The sequence below is a fragment of the Marmota marmota genome, unplaced genomic scaffold (genome assembly GCF_001458135.2).
Source record: "Marmota marmota marmota unplaced genomic scaffold, marMar, whole genome shotgun sequence".
Lineage (NCBI taxonomy): Eukaryota > Metazoa > Chordata > Mammalia > Rodentia > Sciuridae > Marmota > Marmota marmota.
In genome coordinates this window covers 7,083,553-7,109,198 of record NW_025999942.1, presented here as the reverse complement: position 1 = coordinate 7,109,198, position 25,646 = coordinate 7,083,553, and the positions used below count along the sequence as shown (strand labels likewise).

General features: G+C 34.9%; 2 protein-coding genes across 3 annotated transcripts in view; one reads left to right on the top strand and one right to left on the bottom strand.

Annotated features, from left to right (window-relative positions):
* Positions 1-514: 514 nt before the first annotated feature.
* Positions 515-15,201, bottom strand: Mzt1 (mitotic spindle organizing protein 1). Its single transcript, XM_015498811.2, has 3 exons — positions 15,067-15,201; positions 7,260-7,405; positions 515-583 (listed from the first exon to the last, which is right to left on the bottom strand). Exons 1-3 carry the CDS (start codon positions 15,140-15,142, stop codon positions 515-517), a joined length of 291 nt encoding a protein of 96 aa, XP_015354297.1. The 5' UTR covers positions 15,143-15,201.
* Positions 15,202-15,309: 108 nt separating this feature from the next.
* Positions 15,310-25,646, top strand: part of Bora (BORA aurora kinase A activator) — a 34,109-nt gene continuing 23,772 nt past the window's right edge. For both annotated transcript variants that reach the window (XM_015498737.2, XM_015498736.2), the window contains exons 1-5: positions 15,310-15,552; positions 16,368-16,535; positions 19,264-19,370; positions 22,332-22,377; positions 25,381-25,462. In XM_015498737.2, the coding sequence (XP_015354223.1) occupies positions 16,383-16,535; positions 19,264-19,370; positions 22,332-22,377; positions 25,381-25,462 (388 nt within the window). In that variant the 5' untranslated portion in view covers positions 15,310-15,552; positions 16,368-16,382. The remainder of the gene's footprint in view (positions 15,553-16,367; positions 16,536-19,263; positions 19,371-22,331; positions 22,378-25,380; positions 25,463-25,646) is intronic.

Here is a 25,646-nt window from a genome sequence, read left to right as displayed (position 1 = left end):
TTCACACAGCATCATTCACAATATCTTACAGGTTAAAAATAACCTAAATGTCCACTGAAGGATGAATAAGCAAAACATGGCATATCCATACAATGGGTATATTATTCAGCTTTAAAAGAAAATTCTGATAGAACATGGAGGAATCTTGAAAACAAAATATGTTGTGTAAAATACAACACAACAAAGGGCAGATATACTGATGTGATTTATAGAAGGAGATTAGAATAGTAAAATGTTGAGAGACAGAAAGCAGAAAAATGTTTGCCAGAGGCTATATAGGTAGAAAGGAATGGGAATTACTGCATTATAAAGTTTTAGAGATGTTGAGTTGCAAAACAACTTGAACATTCTTAACATAACTAAACTGCACAACTTAAAATTAAGATGGTAAATTTTGTTATCTTTTAGTAGAATAAAGTGATTGAGACTGAGAAACTTGATAATGATCCACTTTGTAAAAATGTTATTATTTGAGTATAGAAAAATATCATTTCTCACTTATTTGAATTGCCAACTATCTCCTCTCACTACCAGGAGAAGAGTATTCCATTGATACTTCNCAGCTTGTCATATTTTCAGCAGCCTAGAACAAGAAAATAACATTCATTATTTAAAAACCATGGAAAAGAGACACCATGGAGATAAATAAATTTGTTAATACTACACTACACCTTATTTAGCAAACAACTATTTTCTCATGCAACCAAACCACTTTTATCAGAATACAGTGGTTTTCACTGTTTTTGTTCTAAATCAGAACTACTTTTAAAATTTACTGCTAGGTTAAGAGTAGAAAACAGTTATATTATCTTCAATAGAAGTTAATAAGAGTATGTGTAAAAATGTTCTGCTACTTGAAAAATTAACCTATGACATACCTTAATCTTCATTAATCTTTTTTCTATGTTTTATTGTAATGCAAAAAGGAAATTAAGAATGAAAAAAAAAACTTTTAATGCTACAAGAACAAAAAGGAATAATGAACATTTGGCTAATCTTGTCTTACCTATTCCCCTCCAAAACTATACTTTCCCACTTGTCTCTAAGGAAACTCCTATGTACTCTATCATTCATCAATAAATGGTTTGGCATGTATAAAAACAACAACAACAAAAAAACATGTACTATTAACAGATCTAAAAAAGTAATTTATTTATTTATTCCTACCAGGGGTGATTAACCACTTAGTCACACCCCCAGCTCTTTTTATATTTTATTTCAAGACAGGGTCTCACTAAGCTGCTGAGGCTGGCTTTGAACTTGAGATCCTCCTGCTTTAGCCTCCCAAGCCACTGGGGATTACAGGCATGTGCCACCATGCCTAGCTAAAAAAGTAATTTCTTAATGCCAATATGAAAATGACAAATTTGATCTTTGAAACATGTGAGGCTTTTAATATATTTTATTTCTACTTCCTAATTAAAACCTGCTTTTAGTGTAGATTAAGTTCAGAATTCTTTCATGAAAAGAATTATAAATTCTTTTAATTATAAAATACTTATGAATGGTAAATAATGCAATCTGAAATAAGGCTGAAACCTTTTCTTTACAACCAGCAGAACAGACTTTTTTTTCTATAGTTTAGGCAGCTCCCAAACCCTCACTTACAATAGAATTTCCCTCCTCTGTATTTACTACTGAAGAGAATTAGAACCTAGTTTAAAATAATTCCACATTTTAAAATAATTTCTATTCTTATAGTTTCCTATAATAGCTTTAGCTACATACCTTTATCTGTTATCTGTTATCTCCCTAGCTGCATTCTCAGTATCACCTATATTCAGTATTATCTATTAATAAAGACTTGAAATTATATATACAATTTTTGCTTTAATTCAAATATAATTTGTCTTGTTCCTTTTTCGTATTAATTTTAGAAATTCCCCTCCAATATACAGACATCAAAACAAGTATTTTTACTGTAGGAAAGTAATACTGTAGCATTTTTCTTATATAAATGCAGAGCTTTCTATCTGAAAAAATAACAATAGCACCCAAGAGATCCATATAGTTACCAGATCGCCACTAAACACTCCCAAAATTTACCAAGGATCAGTCCTGGGGAAAGTCAAAATTCAATAGTCCTCTATTCCAAACATCCCTTTTCTGTGTAAGGGTTTATTCCTTCCCTACCTCGGGGGCATGAGAATTATTTAATCTTTAATTTCTCTCCACTCCAAATTCTACAGCTCCAATATCCTCATATGGGAGACCTTCCTACCAGTGAAAAGACAACACAGATGTACACAAAGGTATTAGTAATAGTACAGGGCATCAAGAGAAAGGGCAAAGCAGCCAGGTGTGATAGCCCTCGCCTATAAACTGTTGAGGCAAGAGGATCCAACGTTCCAGATCAGCCTCAGCAACTTAGCAAGACCATGCTTCAAAATAAAAAATAAAAAGAGCTTTGGGGATGTAGCTCAGTGGTACAATGGCCCTGGGTTCAACCCTCAGCATCATAGAGAGAGAGAGATGGAAAGGAGGGGAAAGAGAGAGAAGGGGAGACAGGAGGAAAGGAAGGGTGGGGGGAGAGGGGGAAGAGAAGAAAAGGGGGAGAAAGAGAGACAGACAGAGACAGAATGTCTACAGGTGTGTCAATAATGGTATAATTCAAAGAACACCACACTAAAACAATAGACGATGCCAAGTGGGTTTTGTCCAGAATTTCTCAAATAGTATTGCTGACACATAAATACTACTACTGGGAAGATAATATAAAAATTCAGTACCAATAAAGAATCATTTATAAAATATACTTAATTAGCAATCCTATTTTGCTGTTTTGCCTTATTTTACACATATAATAGCCTATCTATTATTGCTAAAGAATTTATCTAACTGGAGACAGGAGCTAGCTACCTAGATGCTATCAATACACAAATCTCTGAAAGGTAAAAAAAAAATTCATAAAAATTGTTAACATTTTCTACGTAGTTAAGAGTTCCTTGCAACATTTCAAGATGTCCCTGATTTACATTTTATGCATTTTAAAACAGAGACGGTAAGTACCATACAATTCAATTCTAGATAAAAATAGTACAATGGAACAGGAACAGTTTTTCTTTACCCTAATTTTAAAGCCAAAAGAAGAAAAAAAAAAATGAGAAAAAAAATTAGCAGCAATGATACAAAAACAAAACAAACCAATCTGACACTTATGTCTGTCAAGAAGTCAGGTGGGGCTCAAGGCAGCTCTAAACCAAACAGCAACCTAGTCCACCCCAATATAGCAGTTAAGAAACAGAGTCTAATCCTGGGAGAAGCAAATGAACAAGCTATTCTTCTTTTATAATTCAGTGAAATTAAGTATACTTTATTTTTAAAAACACATTATACTTTCTGGAATGATATCAGCAAATATCATTGCTAGTTATTTCTTAGATAACCTTTTTGTTTCATTCTTTGAAGTTTTCCAATTTAAGGAATTTTAAATTATGACCATGTATGATTTTTATGTTTACATAAATTAAAGAAAAAAAATTTAAATTAGCATTTCTTCCTAGCTAGAAATGTTTCAGCATCTTATCCTTTCTAGTTTAATGAGATGCTGGTTTATTCGCTTTACATCACAGGAGAATGCATTATAGAGGATTTGTGTGTGAGGCAGATTAATCTTCTATTCAAATGGCCAACAGTTTCTGATTTTGTAAATCTTACTTCTGGATTCTGCCACCCACATCTCACTATGGTCCATATGAGAACGCTTAGAATTGAAAAGCTATGTCAAATAGGTTATTTCTGAACCTCCTATCTTAATACCATGGGTTGTATGTTACCTAAGAAATTGCTACACCAAACACTTATGTGTGTCTCCTGTCTTAGTTGGTTTATTTGCCTTGGGTTCCCTTGTAGCTCCAAACTGTGGTATAATATAAAAATTACTTCTTATTCTGATTATTCTCTTTCAAACTGGAACATAATTCAAGAAAAATTCATCTTCTAGTTCTGGAAGATGTTTATCAAACAAATAATATTTCAGAAACATTTTGATGAAAGACTATTAATAGTTTTAATTTTTATCTACAGAATTATTAAAGAATACTGAATGATGAAATGTTCCCACATCACAGCCTAATGACTATTTGGCTTCCAAGAACCATTTCATCTTTCCCTAAATAGCTGGCTCACATACTCTTTAGATACTATTGTAGGGAGAAACTCGGTAGTCAAGAAAATAGCTCTGAGGTCAGCCTAACTTAAAATTCTAGCTCAACCACTTAATTATAAGTACTTAGGTTAAATCAATCACTTTTGCTTCAGTTTCCTTAGCAGCACATATTAGTATGTGACTAGAGGAAATAATGCCAAGATAGCATTGGATCTACCACAAGGAAAGTACTTGTATAAAAATACTAGCTATTCTTATGACATTATCCAGTTATTTTTCTTTGTTATGAAAGTTATAAATATGAGTTAAAAAAGACAACCTAGAAAGATGGGCAAGTGACTTGGAAAGATATCTACAAAAAAACCCAAAAAACAAAAAACCATGTAAAATTGCATTCAACCTCCTTGGTACTCAGAAATGCAAATCAAACAGAATGAAAAACTCATATATACCCCAGAATGACTAAAATTTTAAAGACTCAGAATAAACAATGAAAAGACATGAAGCAAAAAGAAAGTCATGCAGCTGGTGGAAATATATTTTTGAAATGTTTGGCACTATAACTATTTATTCAAGTAGAGGAAAAACATAATCTAAGACTCAGCAATTTTACTTCTAGACAAACACCTAACAGAAATGTATATATACATGCATTAAGAGACATGGACTCTGTGTACACAAGAATGGGATCTTAATTAGAAAAAGTTATACTCCATGTATGTATAATATGTCAAAATATACTCTACTGTCATGTATACCTAAAAAGAAAAAAAAAAAAGGAAACGTGGACTACAAATGCTCAAAGCAGCTTTGAGTGGGAAGAGCCCCACACTGGAAACACTTAATATCTATTAACAATAGAAAGAATAAACTGGTATATTTGTCAAATAAAACATTTCAGGGAAAAAGGATGTGTTATAGCTATAGGCAACATAGATGAACCTCACAGACATAATGTTAAATGAAAGAACCCAGTAAAAAGATTTTGGTAAGATTTCATTTATTGTGGAGCTCAAAAATTTTACAAAAATAAACTAGTGTTTAGAGATCCAAGTTTAGTAAATAAACTGCTAAAAGAATAAATGTCAGGATCGCAGTTACTGGCAGAAGGGAGTAGAGGGAAAGGTTAGCAATTAGGGAGAGGATAAAAGGTAATTTCTAGGGTGCAGGCAGTGACAATGTGGACATTTTAAGATAAATCTTGTATAAATGCAATTTCGTTACATTTCTGTTAGATTTAATAATCAAAAGTTTTTAAAAAGCAAATACCCAAAACTTTGGAACTCTTTGGAAAATAATTTAATTTGAAAGATGGGTTAGTTACATGTTTCAAATTCCATTCTCTCACAGGTAAAAGAGAAATCACTTTGTTGTTGGACAAGTTTTAATGGAATAACTTTGTTTCACTATTTGTAGTTAGTGCCATATAAACATGGAAATAAACTGACCACAGATTTTAAAGCAGAGACTGTGTGCAAGCAAGAGAGGGAACACGATACTAAATACCTTTAATTGCTAAGATTGGAAACATGTTGAATCTGGAAAAAATAAAGCTTTGTGGGTTCAGGTTGGCAATGGCAGTGTCCCTCAGTCTCTGAGCCACTCACCCCCTTTTCTTGAAGGATAACGCATGCTCACAGTTGAGTCCATGCCCCTCTTTCCTTGAAGAATAATACATTTTCACAGCTAAGTAGCTCTCTAGGTCAATTTCTAGCCTACAGAATTCCAGTAATCAGAAAGCATTTCTTCACTTCATTTTTTCCCTTTCAGTCTAAACCAACTATGTCTGTGCCAAGGTGGCTGACTGGGTCTGTATCACACGTAATCTTTTCACAAACAGGTTTGCTAGCCACAAAATTGGCCCTGTCTGCAGAGCATGCTATCCAGATAGGCTAAGAATTTTCCAAATCAAGTGCTGGGTTCTTTAGCAGTTCCTTCTTCAATTTCTCATTCCTCTCACATTACATCATAAGCAACAAAGAGAAATCAGGCTGCATCTTTCACACTTCTGCTTGGAAATTTCCTCAGCTAAATATCCAAGTTCATCACTTACATAGTCAATTCTCCTTCTAATATAGAACATAATTCAGTCAAGTTCTGTCACTTTTATAACAAAGGTCACCTGTCCCTTAGTGTCCAATAAATGTTCCTCTGTGTGACTGGGGCTGCACCAGAGTGCTTTTAATGTTCATACTTTCAGCAACATTCTCTTCCTAATAATTGACATGTTTTATGGAATGAATCTTCCTCTATAACTCTCCTCTCTTCTGAGCATTCACTAGAAGCACCTTCAGTGTTTACAGTTCTATAAAGTTTCTTCAAGGCAATCTAAGCTTTTTCTATTAAGCACCTTAAACTTTTGTCTCTCTCCATTTCCCAATTCCAAAGCCACTTAAACATTCTGAAGTATTTGTTCCAGTGTTTGTTTTGTCCTACTTCCCGGTCTTAAAATCTGTATTAGGCTTCTAGGGCTGCAAAATAATATACCACAAACTGGGTGGCCTTAAGAACATAGGAATATGTATAGTTTTTACAATTTTGGAGGTTCAGAAGTCCAAAATTAAGATGTCAGTTGGGCTACACTCTCTCCAAAGGATCTAGGGGAGGATCCTTCCTTGCCTCTTTCCAGTTTCTAATAGCTGCTGATAACCTGCGTCTTTTCTTGACTTATATATAGATGCATCACTCTACAATACCAGCCTCCATCAACACATGTCCTTCTCCCTACTTACTGTGTCTTCACCATTCTATTGTCTGTGTCCAAATTTCCCTTATTTAGTAATGATATCATCCACTGGAGTTAGGGGCTACCCTAATCATGACCTCATCTTACAGACATCTACAAAGACATTATTTCTAAATAAGGTCATATTCATGGGTACCAGAGGATAGAACTTGAGCATATCTTTTTGGAGGCAGATTTAACTCACCACATAGAAAAACTCTATAGAGACTTTTGAGGAAATAATAACAATAATTTAGTGATCTGAACATATGCTATAAAGTCCCTGGTCTTTAGAATTCCTCCTATTGTTGTTAGAAGTTAATCTAACCTTGCCTAACTAGGATTTTTTTTACATAACTTCATAATTAATCATTTTCCAAACAAAAGCATCTTTATTTAGAATGAACAAACACATGAATCTCTAACCTTTAGTGCTTCAGTAGCCTTGCGGAGTTCCTTAATAACAGATGATAAAGCTTCTGGGTTAATTCCTTGTTCACAAAGCCGTACACAAATAGACAGTGTTTCCATATCTAAGCCAGTATTCAAAATTCTTGAAATCTCAAGCAGAACTACAAAAACACATAAAGAAAACTTAAAAAAAAAAAAAAAACTTAAAGCATTTAAAAATATGTACATAGTACTTTTAATTCATATATTCTTAAATAATATCAAAGAATTTGCAAACAGGATTTGGAAATCCATTCTTAATACTGATTAAAGATACTTTCCTATTTTTAAATACTCTTTTATAATAGGATTTAATTAGTCACACAACATTTATTCCATGGGAACACTATAAATATTCAATTCATTCCATTTTAAGAGTTAGTGTGATGGCGCATGACTGTAATCCCAGCGGCTTGGGAGGGTGAAGCAGCAGGATTGCAAGTTCAAAGCCAGCCCCAACAACAGTGAGGCACTAAGAAACTCAATGAGATCCTTTCTCTAGATAAAATACAAAATAGGGCTGGGCATGTGGCTCAATGGTCAAGTGCCTGAGTTCAATTCCCCATACCAAGAAAAAAAGAGTTAGGCGACTCTCCTATCTCCCCCAACAAAATAATATCTGTACACACTAACTTTATTACAATAAGAACTGCTCAGTCAGTAATGTATATATTTAAGGATTTAAGAGAGCTTGGAAAGTTTTATAACAATTGGACAGAGTAATCATATCTGTTGACACTTAACAATAAAAATAAAAGCTTGGAATTTTTTTTTTTCTAGCTTTGTTCTTCCAGTACTGCAGTTTACAAAAGCATCTCTCTTTCATACGAGAAGTACTACCACAGAGAACCCAGGTTACCAAAATGATTTTCCAGGAATTCCTTCTATTACATGATGTATACATAATAATGATTTCATTGAACTATTTAATGTTGTTTCCCAGTGTGTTTAGAATGGAAGTCAACTATTAACATAATCTATTGTTTATCATTTCCCTTTGCATCATGCTTAGAAAGTTATTCCCCATGAAACAATTGTATTCACCAGTATTTTCTTCCATTCCATAAACATTTAAATATTTAATTCCCTGGAGTTTGGGTAGAAGATAGGACCTAACTTTGCTTCCAGAAATAAGCCAACTGCCACAATACCATTTATTAAATGATCTTTCATTTTATCACTCAACTGAGATGCCACCTTTATCACACAGTAAATATCCTACAGATCTGATACATGTTTGGCTTATCCCAGAGACACAATTTTGATTACTAATTTGATATTGCATGTAGTAGGTTAAAGATTCCTGTCACCTTTCAGGTGCTTAAAGTAAGCCCTGTTATTCTCTAGAATTTTTCATCCATTTCAAAAACAAATTCCATTTAAATAGTTATCTGAATTCCACGAAAACTACTAATTATAAGAACAAGTTAACAATATTTGTTCACCTACTAATTTAAGTCTAAGTACTGAAAATGTTTCGAGTATTCATAATGTTCACGGTAATGGATCCTTCCCACTTTTTCATATCAGACATTCATTTTCATCTCTAGAAGCCAGAGTCTTAAAAATACTGTTAGCTGAGTGAGGTGGTACACATCTATAATCCCAATTACTCAAAGGCTGAGGTAAGACCACAAGTGCAAGCCTATCCTGGGAAATTCAGTGAAAACCTGTCTGAAAATGAAATTTTAAGTCGGGTATAGTGGTAAATGCCTGTGATCCAAGTGACTCAGGAGGCTGAAGCAGGAAGATCACAAGTTCAAGACCAGTTTTACAAACTTAGCAAGACCCTGTTTCAAACTGAAAAGGACTAGTGATGGAGCTCAGTGGTAGATCACTCATGGGTTCAATCTCCAGTACCAACAACAATTTTTAACAAGGACTAGGGAAGTAGCTCAGTGGTAAAGCCCACTTGCCTAGCATGCATGAGGTCCTGAGTTCAGTCCCCACTAATTCAAAACATCTGCATATCTGTATGTCTTCCATGTCTCTATTACACTTTTTGAACAAGGACAGTTCTAATACTTTTGTATTTTAACATCTGTGTCATTTCTATCTGTGTTAACTGATTTTTTTCCCCCAATGAGCCATACTACTTTGCTTATCTGGCAATCTTCAATTAGATATCACAAGTTGAGAATTTTCTTGGGTGCTAGGTATTTTTTGATTTCCATATATATCCTTGAATTTTGTAATGAAAGTTATCCAGAAACAATCTGATCCTTTCAGGCCGTACTTTTCAGATCTGTTAGGCAGAACCAGAGCCCTGTTTAGTGTAGAGCCAATTATTCCCCACTACTGGGACAAGACTTTCCCAAGAACTCTACCCAGTGTTTCACAAACGGTTTTCATTCTGACAGAATGGCACTATGCCTACACCCTGTGTGAGCATGGTATACTGTTCTCTCAAACCTTTTGGATAGTTCTTTCCCTAACTTTCTGTGTGCCCCCACCCCACCCCACCAAGTACTACTCAATGCTCTGTTGAATATAAAAGGGTATTCTTCTCCAGATCTCAGAATTCTCTTTGGGTTCTTCCTTTTCAGGTACTCTGTTCTGCAGCATGGGAAATCCAGGTAAACCCCAGTAGATGCCTGTGTTCAGCTTGCAATCAGGGAGATAAGCTGTGTACCAGGCTGCAGAGAGGCCTGGAAAACTCTCTGAAGGCAATCTGCAATGGACAGCTTACTTCATTTGTGTGCTGTCCTTCAGGGACTACTGTCCTCTGATGCCTAAGGTCCAGTGTCTTGAAAACCTTTGTCCTGTATGTTTTACCTGTGTTTTGTTCAAGGAAAGTAAATTGTTACTCTGTGGTGAAAACTGATGGCCGTTCCTATTTTCATTTCTTCAGCTTTGATTGTCCTATTTACTAATACTTTAACCATTTATTATCTTATTGCTGTTGTTCTTGTCTTTATTTAAGGCTATATTCTTAATGTGTTTTTGAGACTGAGCCATAATCTGCTTCCCTAAGAGTGGTTAGAAATGTAATTTCTAGAGACAGACTACTTGGGTTCTAGGTAGACAGACTACCTAGCTTTATTACTAGATAAGTAATTTATTACTAGGAAAGTGTATTTATTTTACCACTGCATTAAATGCAGGTAATAAGACTTTATAGAATTAGGGTTAGGATTAACGGATACACTTTAGGATGCAGCTAGGCATATGGTAGTGCTCAAAAAAGGGCTAGCTATTACTAGCACACTATCATTTTAATTTTCCATTTTAGTTGTTTTCCACCTCTTAGGTTCTATCATTCTTGACTATAAAAATTCATTTTTTTATAGGGAATTTCTCTTGTACATCCTGGGTTGCTGATATGTTCTCAGATAGTCTCACCCTGTGTCAGCCCTCTGGATTAGGCCTTGTAGAAGAATCTTGGCTCTAGACCCAGAAAACAAATGGGTGGTGCTTCTCAGTCACTGGCCATGGCAGATGGTACATTTCTGATTCCAGGTTTGCTCAGGCAAGCCCGCATGCTTTCTCAGGTTCTATTCCGAATACCCTGCTGTGGTTCCCATCTGCTCCTTTCTTTTGGGAAAACCTCTCTAATCAATGGAGACTTCCTTTTCTTGTTTTTGAATATGGCTATACTGATAATTATATTACCTTATTATTTTCTATCATTTTCATACACTTGATGTAGAAAATTTCAGCAAGTGTTCAACTGACATACTGAATCTTCACTTTCTGTGAGTTTTATTTTTGACTGTTCTCACAAATGGATTCTACTTCCATTTTTTTTTTTGTTTATTTTATGAACCTTGTTTATTTCCTCTGGATATATGGGGATATTACAATTTTTATTTTATAGCCAGTTACTGTAACAAAGTCTACTGAAGTTTCTAACAAATTTTCAATTCTTATATTTTCTAGTCAGATCACTTCACCTACAAATAAGTTTCATCTTCTTTTTAATCATCATTTTTCATGCTATTTGTCAAATTCTTAAAATTAGTATATTTTTACAAAACAATGAAAGCAAGTGTTTCCAATTTTATTTGGAATGCATGTAACAATAGCATTAAGGATGGAGTTGGTTTTTTATAGTTATCTGTAATTAACCATATTAAAAATGTAACATTTTCTTGTTAGGATTTTTTTGTATTAAGCAAGCCTGCATTTTATCTAGGGGTACACGCTGCCCCATTTCTCATTGTTGTTTGCTATAAACACACTTGAGAAGTACCCAAGGAAAAGAGTACTGCATTTATGGCCTTGCATTCTTGGTTTACAGATCAAGAATGTGCAGATATGCTTAGGGCCCCCAGTAAACTGTATTTTCCAAAAATGACACTGTACTGACTTTCAAGGCAAGGTTTAAAAAGGCAATTTAGCTTCCTCCTGGCTCTTTGAGTCACTTTCCCTTGAAACCATCCACCAAGTATGAGGGAACCTCATGTTTAGACCACAGCCCCTGCTGAGGGTCAGCATGATATTCAGCATCACTTAGAAGGTAAATTAACAAGGTTTTGGGATGACTGTTGACTTAGCTTCTGTCTAAATGAAATCCATGAGACCCTCAATCATAACTATCATGATTAGTCTGGTCAACACCTAAAACTGTGAGAGAGAAATCTTTGTTTTATGGGGTGGTTTGTTTTGCAGCAACAGATAACTAGAACAGATACTCAGATCCTACTCCAACTGTATCATCACCATCATCATCATAATTAACTGTTCCTGACAAATTTTCCTCTTTCCCGTTTGTTTTCTTTATGGTAGACCCCCTACATATAAATGCTATACTTATTTTTGACTTTATAACTTTGTGACTCCCTACCTATAAATGCTATACTTATTTTTGACTTTATAACTTTGTTGATGTTTTCCTCTTCTGCCTTTACTCATTCTTTCATATAATTCTATATTGTCTTTTGAATTCATCTCAGTTTTAGTTATTTCTTTCTTTAAGCTTTGGTCTGTTTTTAAATTGACATTGATCTTTACTTTGTATTGACACAAGCTGTTTGTAAACATTAATTATTTCCTTAAGGAAATAGCCTACTGTGTAATTAGTACCACATGCACATCACCCTATTATGCTACTGCTTGAAAGATAATTGTGCAGACAGAGATTCTAATCCTCACAGACATTATGGTCTAGGAGAGATAGGTATTAAAATAACTGACTGCTAGAGTTTGAATGTGTTTCCCAAAATTCATAGGTAAGGCACTTGATCCCCAATGCAACAGCATTGAGAGGTAGGACATTTAAGAGGTGACTAAACCATGAGGGCTCTGTCCTCAGGAATGGATTAATGTCATCACTCCAGGAGTGGTTTAGTTATCCCTTGGGAGAGGGTTCCTGTTAAAGGATGAATCAACCCCAACCCCTTGTACAGTGTACTCTTGTTCTTTCACCTTCCACATGAGATGATGCAGCAAGAAGGCCCTTGACAGTTGCAAGCCCCTCAACTTTGGACTTTCCAGCCTCTGAAACTGCAAGAAATAAATCTCTGCTGTTTACAAATTACCCAGTCTCAGATATTCTGGTATAGTATCTCAAGACAGACTAAGATTCCAGTTCTAAGTAAAATAATAGAAAACAACATAATCCTGTAATGAATTACAAAAGCATCTTGCCAAGTTTGGAAGGACAGTGTTTCAGAAAGACTGGTCTAAAGAAGTAATAATCTTAAGATTCCAGAAATGAACAGAAATCAACCAGAGGCAGGCAGAAGAATAAAAACTGATAGCAGGGCTGATGTTGTAGCTCAGTGGTAAAGTGCTCACCTAGCACTCATGAGGCACTGGATTCAATCCTCAGCACCACATAAAAATAAAATAAAGATATTGTGTCCACCTAAAACTAATAATAATAATAATAATAAATTTGAAAATGATATCAAAGAACACAGCTTGTAAATTCACATACCTGAATAGCTAGTGTGAAGTCAAATGCTATTAACAGACTAAATGGGTGTAAAATAGGAGATAAGGGAGATATGCAAATCCACTAAGAACCTATTAAAGATTTTAGAACTTTAGGAAGGTATTGGAAGATATAATATGTGCAGAAAAATTATAAGGACTACCTGCTTCCTCCCAAGTTTGAAGTATCCTTAACAAAATCCTTTCATTTCATGATTAAAATGAAAATTTTTACTGCTGGGTTCTGCAACCCTTGCCAATCACTGACATCTATTAAAAGTTTAAATCACTGTAAACTGATTAATGTATGAAAAGGAGGAAGAAGGTGAAGAGAAATGTACTAGGTCTTGAGGGAAGATACAGTAGCTGCTATTGAGGGAAACAGCAATCAAAAAAACTCTGGTCTTTTCTTTTATATGTTCTTTCACTCTTTATTATCTTCATTTTACATTAATTCTCTTAGGAAAGACCTTGATGATGCAAACTATTAGTTCTCATTTGTGCATCCACATTTCCACCAGACATAAAATAGCAGTTCTTCATTCATATGGGATCCTACAGCTATATAAATAAGGACCCTAAACATAGGTAATGTGAGAAAATTGGCTAGAAGCAAGGCCTCATACTTCTTGCCCTATTCCAAAAATACACTAGCTCCCAAGGAAAGATACAATGTGGTAATGTTATATACATACCAATCCCTTATGTACATAAAGTCACTTCCAAAACAAAACTAATAATCTGTGAGGCACAAGAAGGATGAAAAAATAAGCTGATTGGATGTTAAGAATGAGAGTCTCATTAAAACAGCAAAGGAGTGGTTAGGCAAAAAAAAAAAAAAAAATAGCTGCAAATGCTCTATTAGTATAAACAATTATTTGAAAAGGAAAGCAGCAGTCACTGAAGAAAAATCCAGAAGCTTTTACCAGAAGTTCCCATTTGGAGGGGCTATATAAGAACTTCAGTGAAGGAGACGGGGCAGAATGGCTGACAAACCTAGTGAGAATTCTACAGAATTATATTCTAACAGAGTAGGAGACTGATATGGGTAGCTCCTGGAAAATGTCAAGACGAACTATAATTCGCAATATTTAACATTCCTCAAAACACATTTAGAAGGTTTGGAGTAAAAACAGATAAAGCTAATTGCCTTTGATATGCCTTTACCTAGTTGTCTTATTTAACATTCACAATCATCCTTGGGAGGTAGGGTTTTATTTTACTGGGTGAAAACAAAGTAGCCTAACCAAGTTCACTCCAGAAAAACTAGTGGTAGAGAAGGTTAACTCGAAGACACCTTTTTCGTCTATACATGTGTGCAGGCTCTATGCCCACATGCCTCAGGCGGGGCGCGATAACGGGAAACGATAGCCACAGCACCCGGCACCGGCGTCATCTGCTCCAAAATTAACTGGAGAAATTACCATGAAGGGGCGCCTTGTTCATTCGCCGGATACTTAAACAGCGCCTACTGAAGTGCCACGGGCATGAAACAGAGCGGTGACTGCACACCCCCTACTCCTATCCTGGGGGTTTCCAGTTCCGCCGGCTTCCAGAGCGCTCCGACTGCGCGATGCAAAGGTGCCGGGCGCGGGCGGGCGCGGGAGGACAGAAGCGGGTCGCGCGAGACGTGGGACGCAAAGGCGCGGTCCTCGAGGTCTCAGGAGCGCAACCGGCAGACGCGAGGGCCAGAACGCCGTGCGCGCGACAAACTACACCGGAGCCGAGAGACAACTCTCAAGGAATGGGCCATTAGCTATGCGGTGCTAGCGGGTCCCTTCGTGGACCTTCAAAGATGCCGTTTTGGGCTGGAAGAAGACCGCACGCCCTCTTCGTGCTCCCCAATCCTGGGGGCCTTGGCTGCGGGAAGTGGAAGCAAGGAAGAGGGAGCGCAACGGGCACTCACCATCCATGGTCTCCCTCACCGCATTCAGATTCGCCGCCGCGGTCGCCGACGACCCGGCGCCGCTGCCACTCGCCATGGCGGAGGCTGAGGGAGGCGGGAGAAGGGCCTGACCCGGAACTGGAGCGCCTTCCTTTCTCCTGGGCAATCACAGCGCGCGTCGGGGCACACGCCGGAAAGGCTCCGCCCCTCGTGCTCGTCGCCAACGTGAGGTTGCGTTGATTTGAATTTGGAGCCTTGTTACTTAGCGCGGAATGAAGAGCGAGGAGTTGCCTTTCGAATTTACTCCGGCGCCTCGGTACGATTGGCTGGTTCGCGGACAGCGGTGCTACGCCATTGGCCAGTGGGCCCCCAGCCCCGTGCCCTGGTTGGCCTAAGACAGCGCGGAAGCGGGGAGTTAAAGAGTCTGACTGTCGTGGGAGCTGGCCGGGCCCCCTGGGAGCCCCCTGGAGTGGATATTTGGGGCTTCCTTTTTGTACACACCTTTAGGTACGTTCTTGTGACTCCCAGCCTTTCCTCCTGTCTCGAATTGGAGAGCTCAGTTTCCCAGCTCCAGACCTGGCCCTCCACCCACCCCGTGGAGGAATGGGAGCAGTGGGGGAGTACGTGTCGAAGAGAGGGGCGCTCTGAGTAATCTAGGACTAGGGTGACACTCCACTGCTCTTCACCCAAGGAAGCCAGCGTTATTTCAGTCTTTAAGAACTAGATTCTTCTTTTTCTCTGGTGCTCGCACCCTATGACTGGAAGTAATGCAGTCGCGCTTACTCTCTCGAGGTGGGGGGGTGGTGGTGGTGGTAAAAGGAGATGTTTGGGGAATGGCAACCAGAGGCAGTTAATTCCCTGGATCCTATCAGTCATACTTCTCTTTTCACAGGCTAATGTGCAAGAAGGGCACCCATGCGCCAGCTTCCTCATTTCTTATTTGCTTGCTACTAGGAATTGTTTAATAATAACTGCAGTTTGATAGGGGATTGCATGAGGTAATTAATAAAAAACTACCGATGGAAGCCCGTTAGTCGAAAAGTATTTGTGCCTATTGTAATATTTAGTTGCCTCAAAGTCGATTCTGGACTCGTATTTGCCTTACTGTACAACAAAATGATAGCACTGATATTTTACTTGTAACAAGATTATGTCAAGGATCACTCGAGAAAGTGTGATGTTTCTTGTACAAACTATGAGTGTTAGGTTTGAAGCTAATTCTTTTTGTGAAATATGTGTGCGCTGACCACATTTTAATTGTCAGAATTAACATGTATGATACTTTGTGATTTTAATACCGTATACTTCTGGTTTCTTTGTAGTTTGTTTTCTGTGCTATGGGAGATGTCAAAGAATTAAAAATGCAAATAACACCCGAAACTCCAGGAAGGATCCCTGTTTTAAATCCTTTTGAAAGTCCTGGTGATTACTCTAATCTCCATGAACAAACTCTTGCCAGTCCTTCTGTTTTTAAATCCACAAAATTACCAGTAAGTTATTCTTAACTAGAGTTTACAATTATATTTAAATGTAAATATCTTCTACAAAGTAAGGAGAAAGTACATTATGGAACATATATAGCTGCAGTGTGCTTTTTAAATTGTAGTGTTCACTATAATCTAGTGGTTAGGCTAATAATAAGTTAGGTAGACAAATTTGCAGTTAGCACTTGCTTTTTAAAAATTAATTTTTAAAATTAATGTGGTATATATACACAATGAAGTTTTATTCAGCCATAAACAAGCATGGGATTATGTCATTTGCAGGGAAATGGATAAAACTTCAGAACATTTTGTTAAGTGAAATTAGCCAAACTCACAAAGTCAAGGGTCCTAGGTTTTCTCTCATATGTAGAAACTAAAAAGGAAAAGAAAGGTGGTAAGTTTCTTATAAAAATTGAAGGGAGATCATTATAGTAGAGGAAAGGGACCAGGGGGAAAGAAAGGGGAAATACTAGGGAATGATATTGGCCAAATTATACTGTATTTTATTGTGTGCATGTACAGATATAGAACAATGAATCCCACCATTATATATTCACCAATAAAAATAGGGAATAAAGAAAAAAATTAAATTTACTTAAATTTGTTTTGTTTTGTTTTGTTTTGGTATCTGGGCTTGAACCTAGGGGTATTTAACCACTGAGCCACATCCCTAGCCCTTTTAATTTTTTATTTTGAGATAGGGGCCTGGCTACTTGCTTAGGCCTTCACTAAGTTGCTGAGGCTGGCTTTGAATTTGTGATTCTTCTGCTTCAGCCTCCCAAGTCACTGGGATTATAGGCATGTGCCACCGTGCCTGGTTTAAATTAATTTTTAATTGATACCTAAAAATTGTACACAAGTGAAATTTGGGTACATGCATATGTTGTGTAATGTTTCAATCAGAATAAACATCCATCTCAAACGTTTTTTATGTCTATGGCAAAAACATAAAATCTTAGCTTTTTGAAATAAAGTACATAATTGTTGTCTATAGTCACACTATTGGGCAATAGCACATCAGAATTTCTTACTCCTATCTAACTAGCATTTGTTTTTTTTTCAATAATTCAAGAAATAACTTTAGCATTCTGTCATTGTATGCGTAACTAGATACTGTGGCTGATGATATATCTACTAATATTGTATTAGAGAATACAATATTAGTTTTTTAATTTTCTAATTAAAATTTTCTAATTACCTATCTAAATTGTTAAAGAAACAAGATTTGAGTGCTGCTTTGTATCAGATCCATTGCTTAGCATAGGTGTTACACAGTGTATAAGTTAGAATCATTAGGTATAAACCCCTGGTGAGCTCCTCCTCCTCCAATACAGCAAACAGCAAACTTTCTGTAAAGGGTTGGACAGGAAATATTTAGGCTTTGCAGATCATCTGGTCATTGTCAAACTACTCACCTCTGCCTTGAATCAAAAAAGCAGCCATGGGCAATGTGTGAAATAAATGAATGCTAGCTGTGTTCTAATAAAGCTTTATTTGTAGACTGAAATTTGAATTTCATTTAATTTTTATGTTGTGATGTTTAATATTGTTTTGAGTTTAACCATTTAAAAATGTTCTTAGCTTCTATGCTGTGATAAAAAGAAACCAACTCCTATGCTAATTGAATAGATTCAACTGAATGAGCAGTTTCAAAGCAGTGTGATATGTGCCATGATTAGCAGTTAGCACGAAGGAGATGTGAAAGGGAAAATGCTACTTAGATTAGAGAAGACTTCATTCCTTTAGTTTGTTTTTATGGTTATTTGCTACACTGGAAAAGTTTTTTTGAAGTCTGTTATCCTAGTTAGTTACCTAGAAAAACTGCAAACCAAGTGATTGTTTCTATTGTACTTTCATATCAGCTTGGGCAGTGAACAGGTGTGTACTTGAGGAAAGTCAGGCCATGTTACAGTTCAGATGGAATCATCTCATTAATTTGACCTTGTGATTTTTAATTGAATCATGTTAAAACTTAGTCATCTTTTGATCTTAATTAAAGTAAGTAATGGAATGACTAATTTAATTCTCAAAGCTAGAATGTATAGTATCTTGAGTTTTTAGACCTGAGTTCATCTAGAATTATTAGTTCCAAAATTAGGATTTGGATAAGCTTTTGAATCAGTTGGATAGTTGAATACAGAGAAGCACTAGTTGCAACTAATATAATTCGAAGGATCAACTATTTTGTGAGCTTTTGTAGCTGCTCCTGTTTCAGTTCATTCTTAGTGAAAATAAAGATCTTTGATAACTCTGAGAGATTTTAATATTTATATGGGCATGGTGTACCACTGTTGAGTATTAATTGTGGAGTTGCTATACCTTTGCTACACAATTGTGATTCTTCTAGTTTTATGTAATTTTTTAAATCACTCCATGGAAAATTTTGATATTTTAAAAGATATTGCCAAGCCAGTTGATTTAATATAAGTTGATTATCATTTGCCATTTAGTGGTAAAGTCAAAATTTCTTTTTAAATTTTTTTATAGTTGTAGGTAGATAACATGCCTTTATTTTGTTTGTTTTTAATTTTTTGTGGTGCTAAGGATCAAACCCAGTGACTCTCACGTGCTAGACAAGTGCTCTGCCACTGAGCTATAGCCCTAGCCCTAAAGTCAAAATTTTAAATAGAAGCTCTTTATAGCATTCACATTAGTTTTGAAGGTGACATTGGTTAGCATTTTGATAAACTATTTTAGTTTTCTATTACTCATGAGCTCACTTTCTTCTGTTAAGACTCCAGGGAAATTTAGGTGGTCTATTGATCAACTAGCTGTAATAAATCCTGTAGAAATAGATGCAGAAGAGATTGATCGCCAAGCTTCATACTTAAGTCATTCTCGGTAAGTTTTCCGTTTTTGTACTTAAGTGTAATAACATAATGTTAAGTGAAGAGAGAGAGGAAATTTTAGAGGCTGAGTATTTGTGTATGTAAAGATATCCAGGAAGAAAACATACTGATGGGGATTTTTTTCCTATCTAAAAATGAGTGAGTTTGAAGAACTGTATCTCAAAGGATTCCCTGGATAGGAATTTTTTTAGAGATAAACTTCTGGCTCTGCTACTTAGGGGACTTGATAGAGAGGAGGGAATTTTTCAAATTTGTAATTTTCTCCATGATTTTTACTTCTGACTTGTTTTTTAATGTTGTGATAAAGCAAAATTCTGTTTAGTTGTGATATATGTTTGGGGAAGCCTAAAACCTCCTTAACAAGTTAAGACACTTTGAATGGAAGAGTATGCATTAGCAACAGAGAGCTTTCTGACTTAATCGTTCACTGTGGGGATCTGAATTACATTTCCTTGGCTTCTTCGTAATACTGGAGCAGTCTTAACTTCTTTGTGGATGTGTTGTAAAGGTTTCAAGGCTTCAGACTTGTGCTTCTTTAGGGAAACAGCTAGTTTTTATTACAAATAGGTATTTAGAGTGTGAAGAACTCTTGTTTTATAGTTTGTTTGTTTTTTTGTATTTGAAAAACCAGATACATGGTATGACCACCTTTTAATTTTCTTTTATACGATAGATGTGTTGTTCATCCAAAACAATGGGATTCTTTTCCTTTTGACTCTAGGATTCATTCACACCAAGAGTCACACATGTTGAGATATTCTTACAAATACTTGTTTGGCTTTTCTACCTAATGCTTTCTGCTTGGTAAATTGATAACTAACTGTTCATTCAAAATTAATTAATGCCCTTTTTTTATAGGAAGACTATATATAGAAGGGAGATAAATTTTTTTTATTTATTTATTTTTGCATTACAATTCTTAACACACCATTATACAATAATTTATCATATCTCTGATTATATATAAGGTATGTTGACACCAAATTCACATCTTCATACATGTATTTTGTATAATGATAAGGGTGTCCTTAGAAGGGACATAAATTTAAAAAGGATTTTAAGTTAAATTTAATACTTTTGAAAGAGAAGGTGAAAAGAATATCTAAAAGCAAATAAATCACAATTAATAATTTGTCTCACATGAACTATATATTTTATTATTCACCTCATCTCTTTAATATAATGAATCATGACAACTTTACATCTTTCAATCAAGAGTGATTGATTTATTGAACACTCTGAGGCTCTCTAAGAAATACTGAAAAAATATATTAAGATATTATAGAATATTATTCCTGCCCCTGAACACTAACAATACAATTTAACCAAGGTTGCAGAACATCATTTCTACTATTATTTATAAATTATGTATTGGTTGGGTATGTTTATAAAAAGAATCTTGTTATATTTCAGTTTTGTGATATAGGTAGGGGGAAATATTATAATATTAATTTATTAATGTAATTCAATGAATACTTATGACTTTTACCAAGGATAGTGAAAATAGTCTTAACACAGCAAGCTGATTCATTATTAGAAGCAAGCAATGACTTCTGCTACCTTTTCTTAACTAACCAAAATATCTTTTTCAGTTCTTCCCTTCCTTTTCATCCCATAGCACATACAGAAAATGATAATTATAAGGCTTACTGGTACAATCAAATAAGTCTTGTCCAGATAGAAGGTGACCAGTCCTGAAGGTCTCCTCTCTTTTCCCTATTGCAAGGATCAACATTCAGAGTACACATGCTACCTTCATACATCATACCAGTATTCATTGTTTGCTGGTTAGGATACTTTGCCCTATATGACTTCTTAGGGCCTGCCATCACCTGGCACTACAATATTTTACTACTTTTAGCAATCAGCTGAATATTTTAAGTTCTTGAAATCCCTCTGATGAAACAGCAAAAAGTTTCTGAATGAGGTAAAGCTAGATTAGGGCTTCCTGGATGCTAAGAATATTATACACTGTCATTTTGACCTGTTGTGACCATGATCAGATGAAGAAAACTGAGTCATTATCCTCAAAATGGCTGTTGTTCAAACTGGGATATGTAGATTTTCACCGTAATTTATATTCTCAGAATTCTCTTACTTGAAAAATCCATTTGATTTAAATTTCTGCAATGTGTATATTCTTGTACAGCTTTGTTAAACTGATAACTAATACATACATAAATAGTTTCTTAGAGAAAATAATTTGAAATTGTTGTAAAAAAATGCTGTACCAATTTATGGATGGAATGCAAGCATTCTTTCCTGGAACATAATAAAGAAGTGGTCCCATGAGGCTAACTGCCTATTGCTTGGCAAGTATATGCCTTATGCTTGAGACCCAACATTTTATATTAAGTCATGTAGCTGAGAAGTTTGTGTTGCTATAATTCCATATTGTGTCAAAGTTAAACAAAATAATTGATTTGAACAAAATTTTACACTGTTGCTGTCTTATTTCAAAATTAATATTTTTGCCTGTTTATTTAGAATTCTTAGGATGATAGTTTCTTCTATTTCAGAGTAAAAGTTTATCTTAAAATAACTAAATATAAAAATATGATAAACTGCCTATAAAAGGAATTTGAACAATTTTTAGATTTCTGTCAAATGAAATGCTTATTGATTTGTGTTGATTAAAAGGCAGACTTTCTTCAAATTACTTTGTTGTTGATAGTGATTTAAATGTATTAATGTAAATCTTTTCAAAGAAACTATAATTCCGTTCAAACTTTGAATGAAAAAGAGGAAGGTAAGCCTAATGGCTAAATGCTGGATGTCAGAATACTTCCATTAACTAAATGCTATAAGATATCAATTTTTCTTTTAAAATGAGCCTAACATTTATTTGCCCATTTTCAATGGAGGGAAATTATTTCTTTGAAAGGTTATTATTTTAAATGTTCACTAAGCTTAAGTAATGGCCTGGTTATTTTTCTTCCTTATCTCTGTATAGAATAGATAAAGATGTGGAAGACAAAAGACAAAAAGCCATTGAAGAGGTAATTTACAATTGCTACTGATTAAGCCAGTTAAGGATGAGTTCTGCATGTGTGTCTTCAAATCCTTCACTGTCCCCTCTTGCTCCCTGCCAAACCTCCCATTCCCTGACCTCAACTGTGTTGAGCATCCTTCTGTGCTCTTATAAGACCAGTGATTTTCAGCTATCTCCGTAACTCTTAAGACTCAAATACAATTGCAGTGACAGCCTACTGCTTCTCTCCCTACTTTTTTTTTTTTTAGGCAAATATTGTGCTTTATCATCTTTTCATTCTCAGAACCTAGCACAATTTGTCTTTCTTGTGCCTTCAGAATATTGATTAGCACAAAGTTCTGTTTCAAGTTGGAATTTATTTAAAGGAAGTTGAGTGTATTTAGTCCTTCAAAATCTAGATTGGATTAGGTAGTTTTATCCTTTTTGGTGGAGTGTGGGTACTAGGGATTGAACTCAAGGGCACTCAACCACTGACCCACATCCCCAGCCCTATTTATTTATTTATTTAGAGACAAAGTCTCAATGAGTTGCTTAGTACCTCCCTTTTGCTGAGGCTGGCTTTGAATTCACAATCATCTTGGCTCATCCTCCCAAACCATTGAGATTACAGGAGTGCGCCACTGTGCCCATCTATGTTTTATCTTTTGTTGTTGTTAATATTAATACTTTTAAGACATAGAATATATTCCATGAAATAAAGTGACTGCTAAATATAAATGAAAGGGTTTTTGTTTGTTTGTTTGTTTAGTAAAAATGATGAACTAAGTTTTTCATCTTTTGCTTTTTTGTTTGCTGAATTACTTCTCTTAAGGTGTAAGTAAGGGTTATCTATCTAGTTCTTTCCTCAGAAAGTCTTTGTATTGTGGCAGTATTTCTGGTTTTTTCTTTTATCCCCTTTTTCTCTCTGTAGCCTCCTCCCTGCTCCTCTATTTCTTAGCTATACTTGGCTCTTCTACACCCCAGAAGACCTGCTATGGCATGTTCATAGGTCACATGGTGAACTGGCCTCTCTGGCACTAATTTTTTCTAGTATAGGTACTATCCCTTTTATTTCAGATTATTAACTATTTTTTAGAAAACAATTTAATATTAACTCCTGCCAAACATCCTTACCTAAAATTCTAATATTTTCAGTGTGAAAAATCACTTAATTCACCCCCAGCTTAATATTCTTAGACTCTTCCTAATTTTCCAATATTTTGGAAAATACATTTTCTTTTTAGAAAACTTGCAGTTCTTTTAAAGAGAAAATTATCAGACAAAACTTAAGGAAATGTATTTAGAGTAAAGATTGGGGTTAGTATATCAGAAACAAATTAATTTTTTATTTTTAACATTTTTAAAAACAGTTACTTATATGTACATGGTTAAAAAAATTTCAAAAGCAAAGAAAAATATAAAATGAAAATAAAAACCTCTTGTTCCCCCATCACCTCTGAAGGCAACTGCTATTAACATTTCATGTGTATGATTTGAGATTAATTTTATATATATTTTAACATATGTAATTTAAATGTTTTAGACAAATTGGTTCATCCTTTGCATACTGTTTTGCATCTTGCTCTTTTTGCTTAATAATCTTTTAAAATATTTTTTATAATTAGCACATATAGATTTTTATATTCTTTTAGTAACAACTTAATAACGTAGCTATTATTGATAGATATTTAAGATGTGTTCATTGTCTTTGTATTGCAGTCTTGTGCAGTATAATTTGCACAACATGATTTATCCCTGTATTTTGTTTACTTGAAATGACTTGGTAACCAGAGGCTTTGTGAATTTGCAGTTTTGTTAAATTGTGCCACATTAACCTCCTAAAAGGTTGTACCAATTTAAAAACCTGGCACATTATGATGCAGTATGATATAGCTTGTTTTCTAGTCTGCAGTACTGATTAAACTTTTAAAAAATTGTGCTACTATTTTTATTTTTAAAGTGACATCTTGTTATTTGGATTTGATTTTTTTTTTTTAGTTTTCAGCAAACTTATGTATCACTTCATAAGTTTTAGGTCCTTTGTATTTCTTTTTTTTTTTGTGAATTGTCTATATCATAATCTCTGTTCCCATTCCCTTTGTTTTTACATCTTTTCCTCATATAATTATAGTTGATTAAGAAAATTAACTCTTTTCATATATATAGTAAAATTAAAAACAAAATGTTTTCTCCCCAAAGCGTAGGGAAGGGGAAAATATTGCATTAGGAATGAAAAAAGTATGTCCAAATGTTTTTTTCTCAATTTGAGTATACTACCATGATGTTAAATGTTAACAACTGACCTTCTAGTCATGGAAGGAGTACAGTTTCTAATGATTGCTGCTATTCATAGTGTAAAAACTCTATAACCATAGCTAATGTGAAGCTACAGATGTGACATAACTGAGTGGGAAAAGTGCAGCAGCACCCCATTGTATATAGGAATTCCACCATATAGATACAAAGTTGTAATTAACCTCAAGAGCATAGATATTGGTAAATGAAGTAAAACAATTAGCCAGTGATGGCATTTGAATATTTTTAATATAATTTATTTAATTGTAAATTTACATGGTTTTATTTTTAAATGTTGACTTTAATGATTGGTATACAAAATTCCTGAAAATTTAATAATCGGATCTTGAGAACCAGTACACACTAGCTCCGGCATTCCATTCTTACTGGCTTGTGTACCTCTATGTCCATTTGTCTTCCCTTTTAATTCTCCCTTTTAAACCCCATCCCCCTAAAAATTGGAGTAGAAATTTAAAATATTTCTCTATGCCTAATTTCCTTAGCTTAATTTACATGTTTTAAATTTAAGTGGTTGGTTTGAAATATTAAGATTTCTCTTTATACTAAATTTGTTACATTTTACTTTTGATCATTTGTGTGTTTTTAAGTATTAAAAAGTTTAAATTACTATAGATTCAGTATGTAACATGATTGATGGTTATTTAAAAATGACACAGATACCTTTTCTCATTTTGGAGAGAATTGATGTCTAATTGTATCACTTTAATTTTCCCAGTTTTTCACTAAAGATGTCATTGTACCCTCTCCTTGGACTGATCATGAAGGGAAACAGCTTTCAGAGTATCATTCCAATAAATGTGAGTGTACTAAAAATCATATGAATAAAAATTATAAAATTTTAAAAAATATTAAATATCATTGAATATAAAACAACATAGTGCAGAATCAGTATATCTGCTTTGGCAAGGAACTTGCTTAAAATTAAATTTACAAATAACATGATTTAAATATTTTGAGGATAAGGGTCAAAGCTTAACTCCT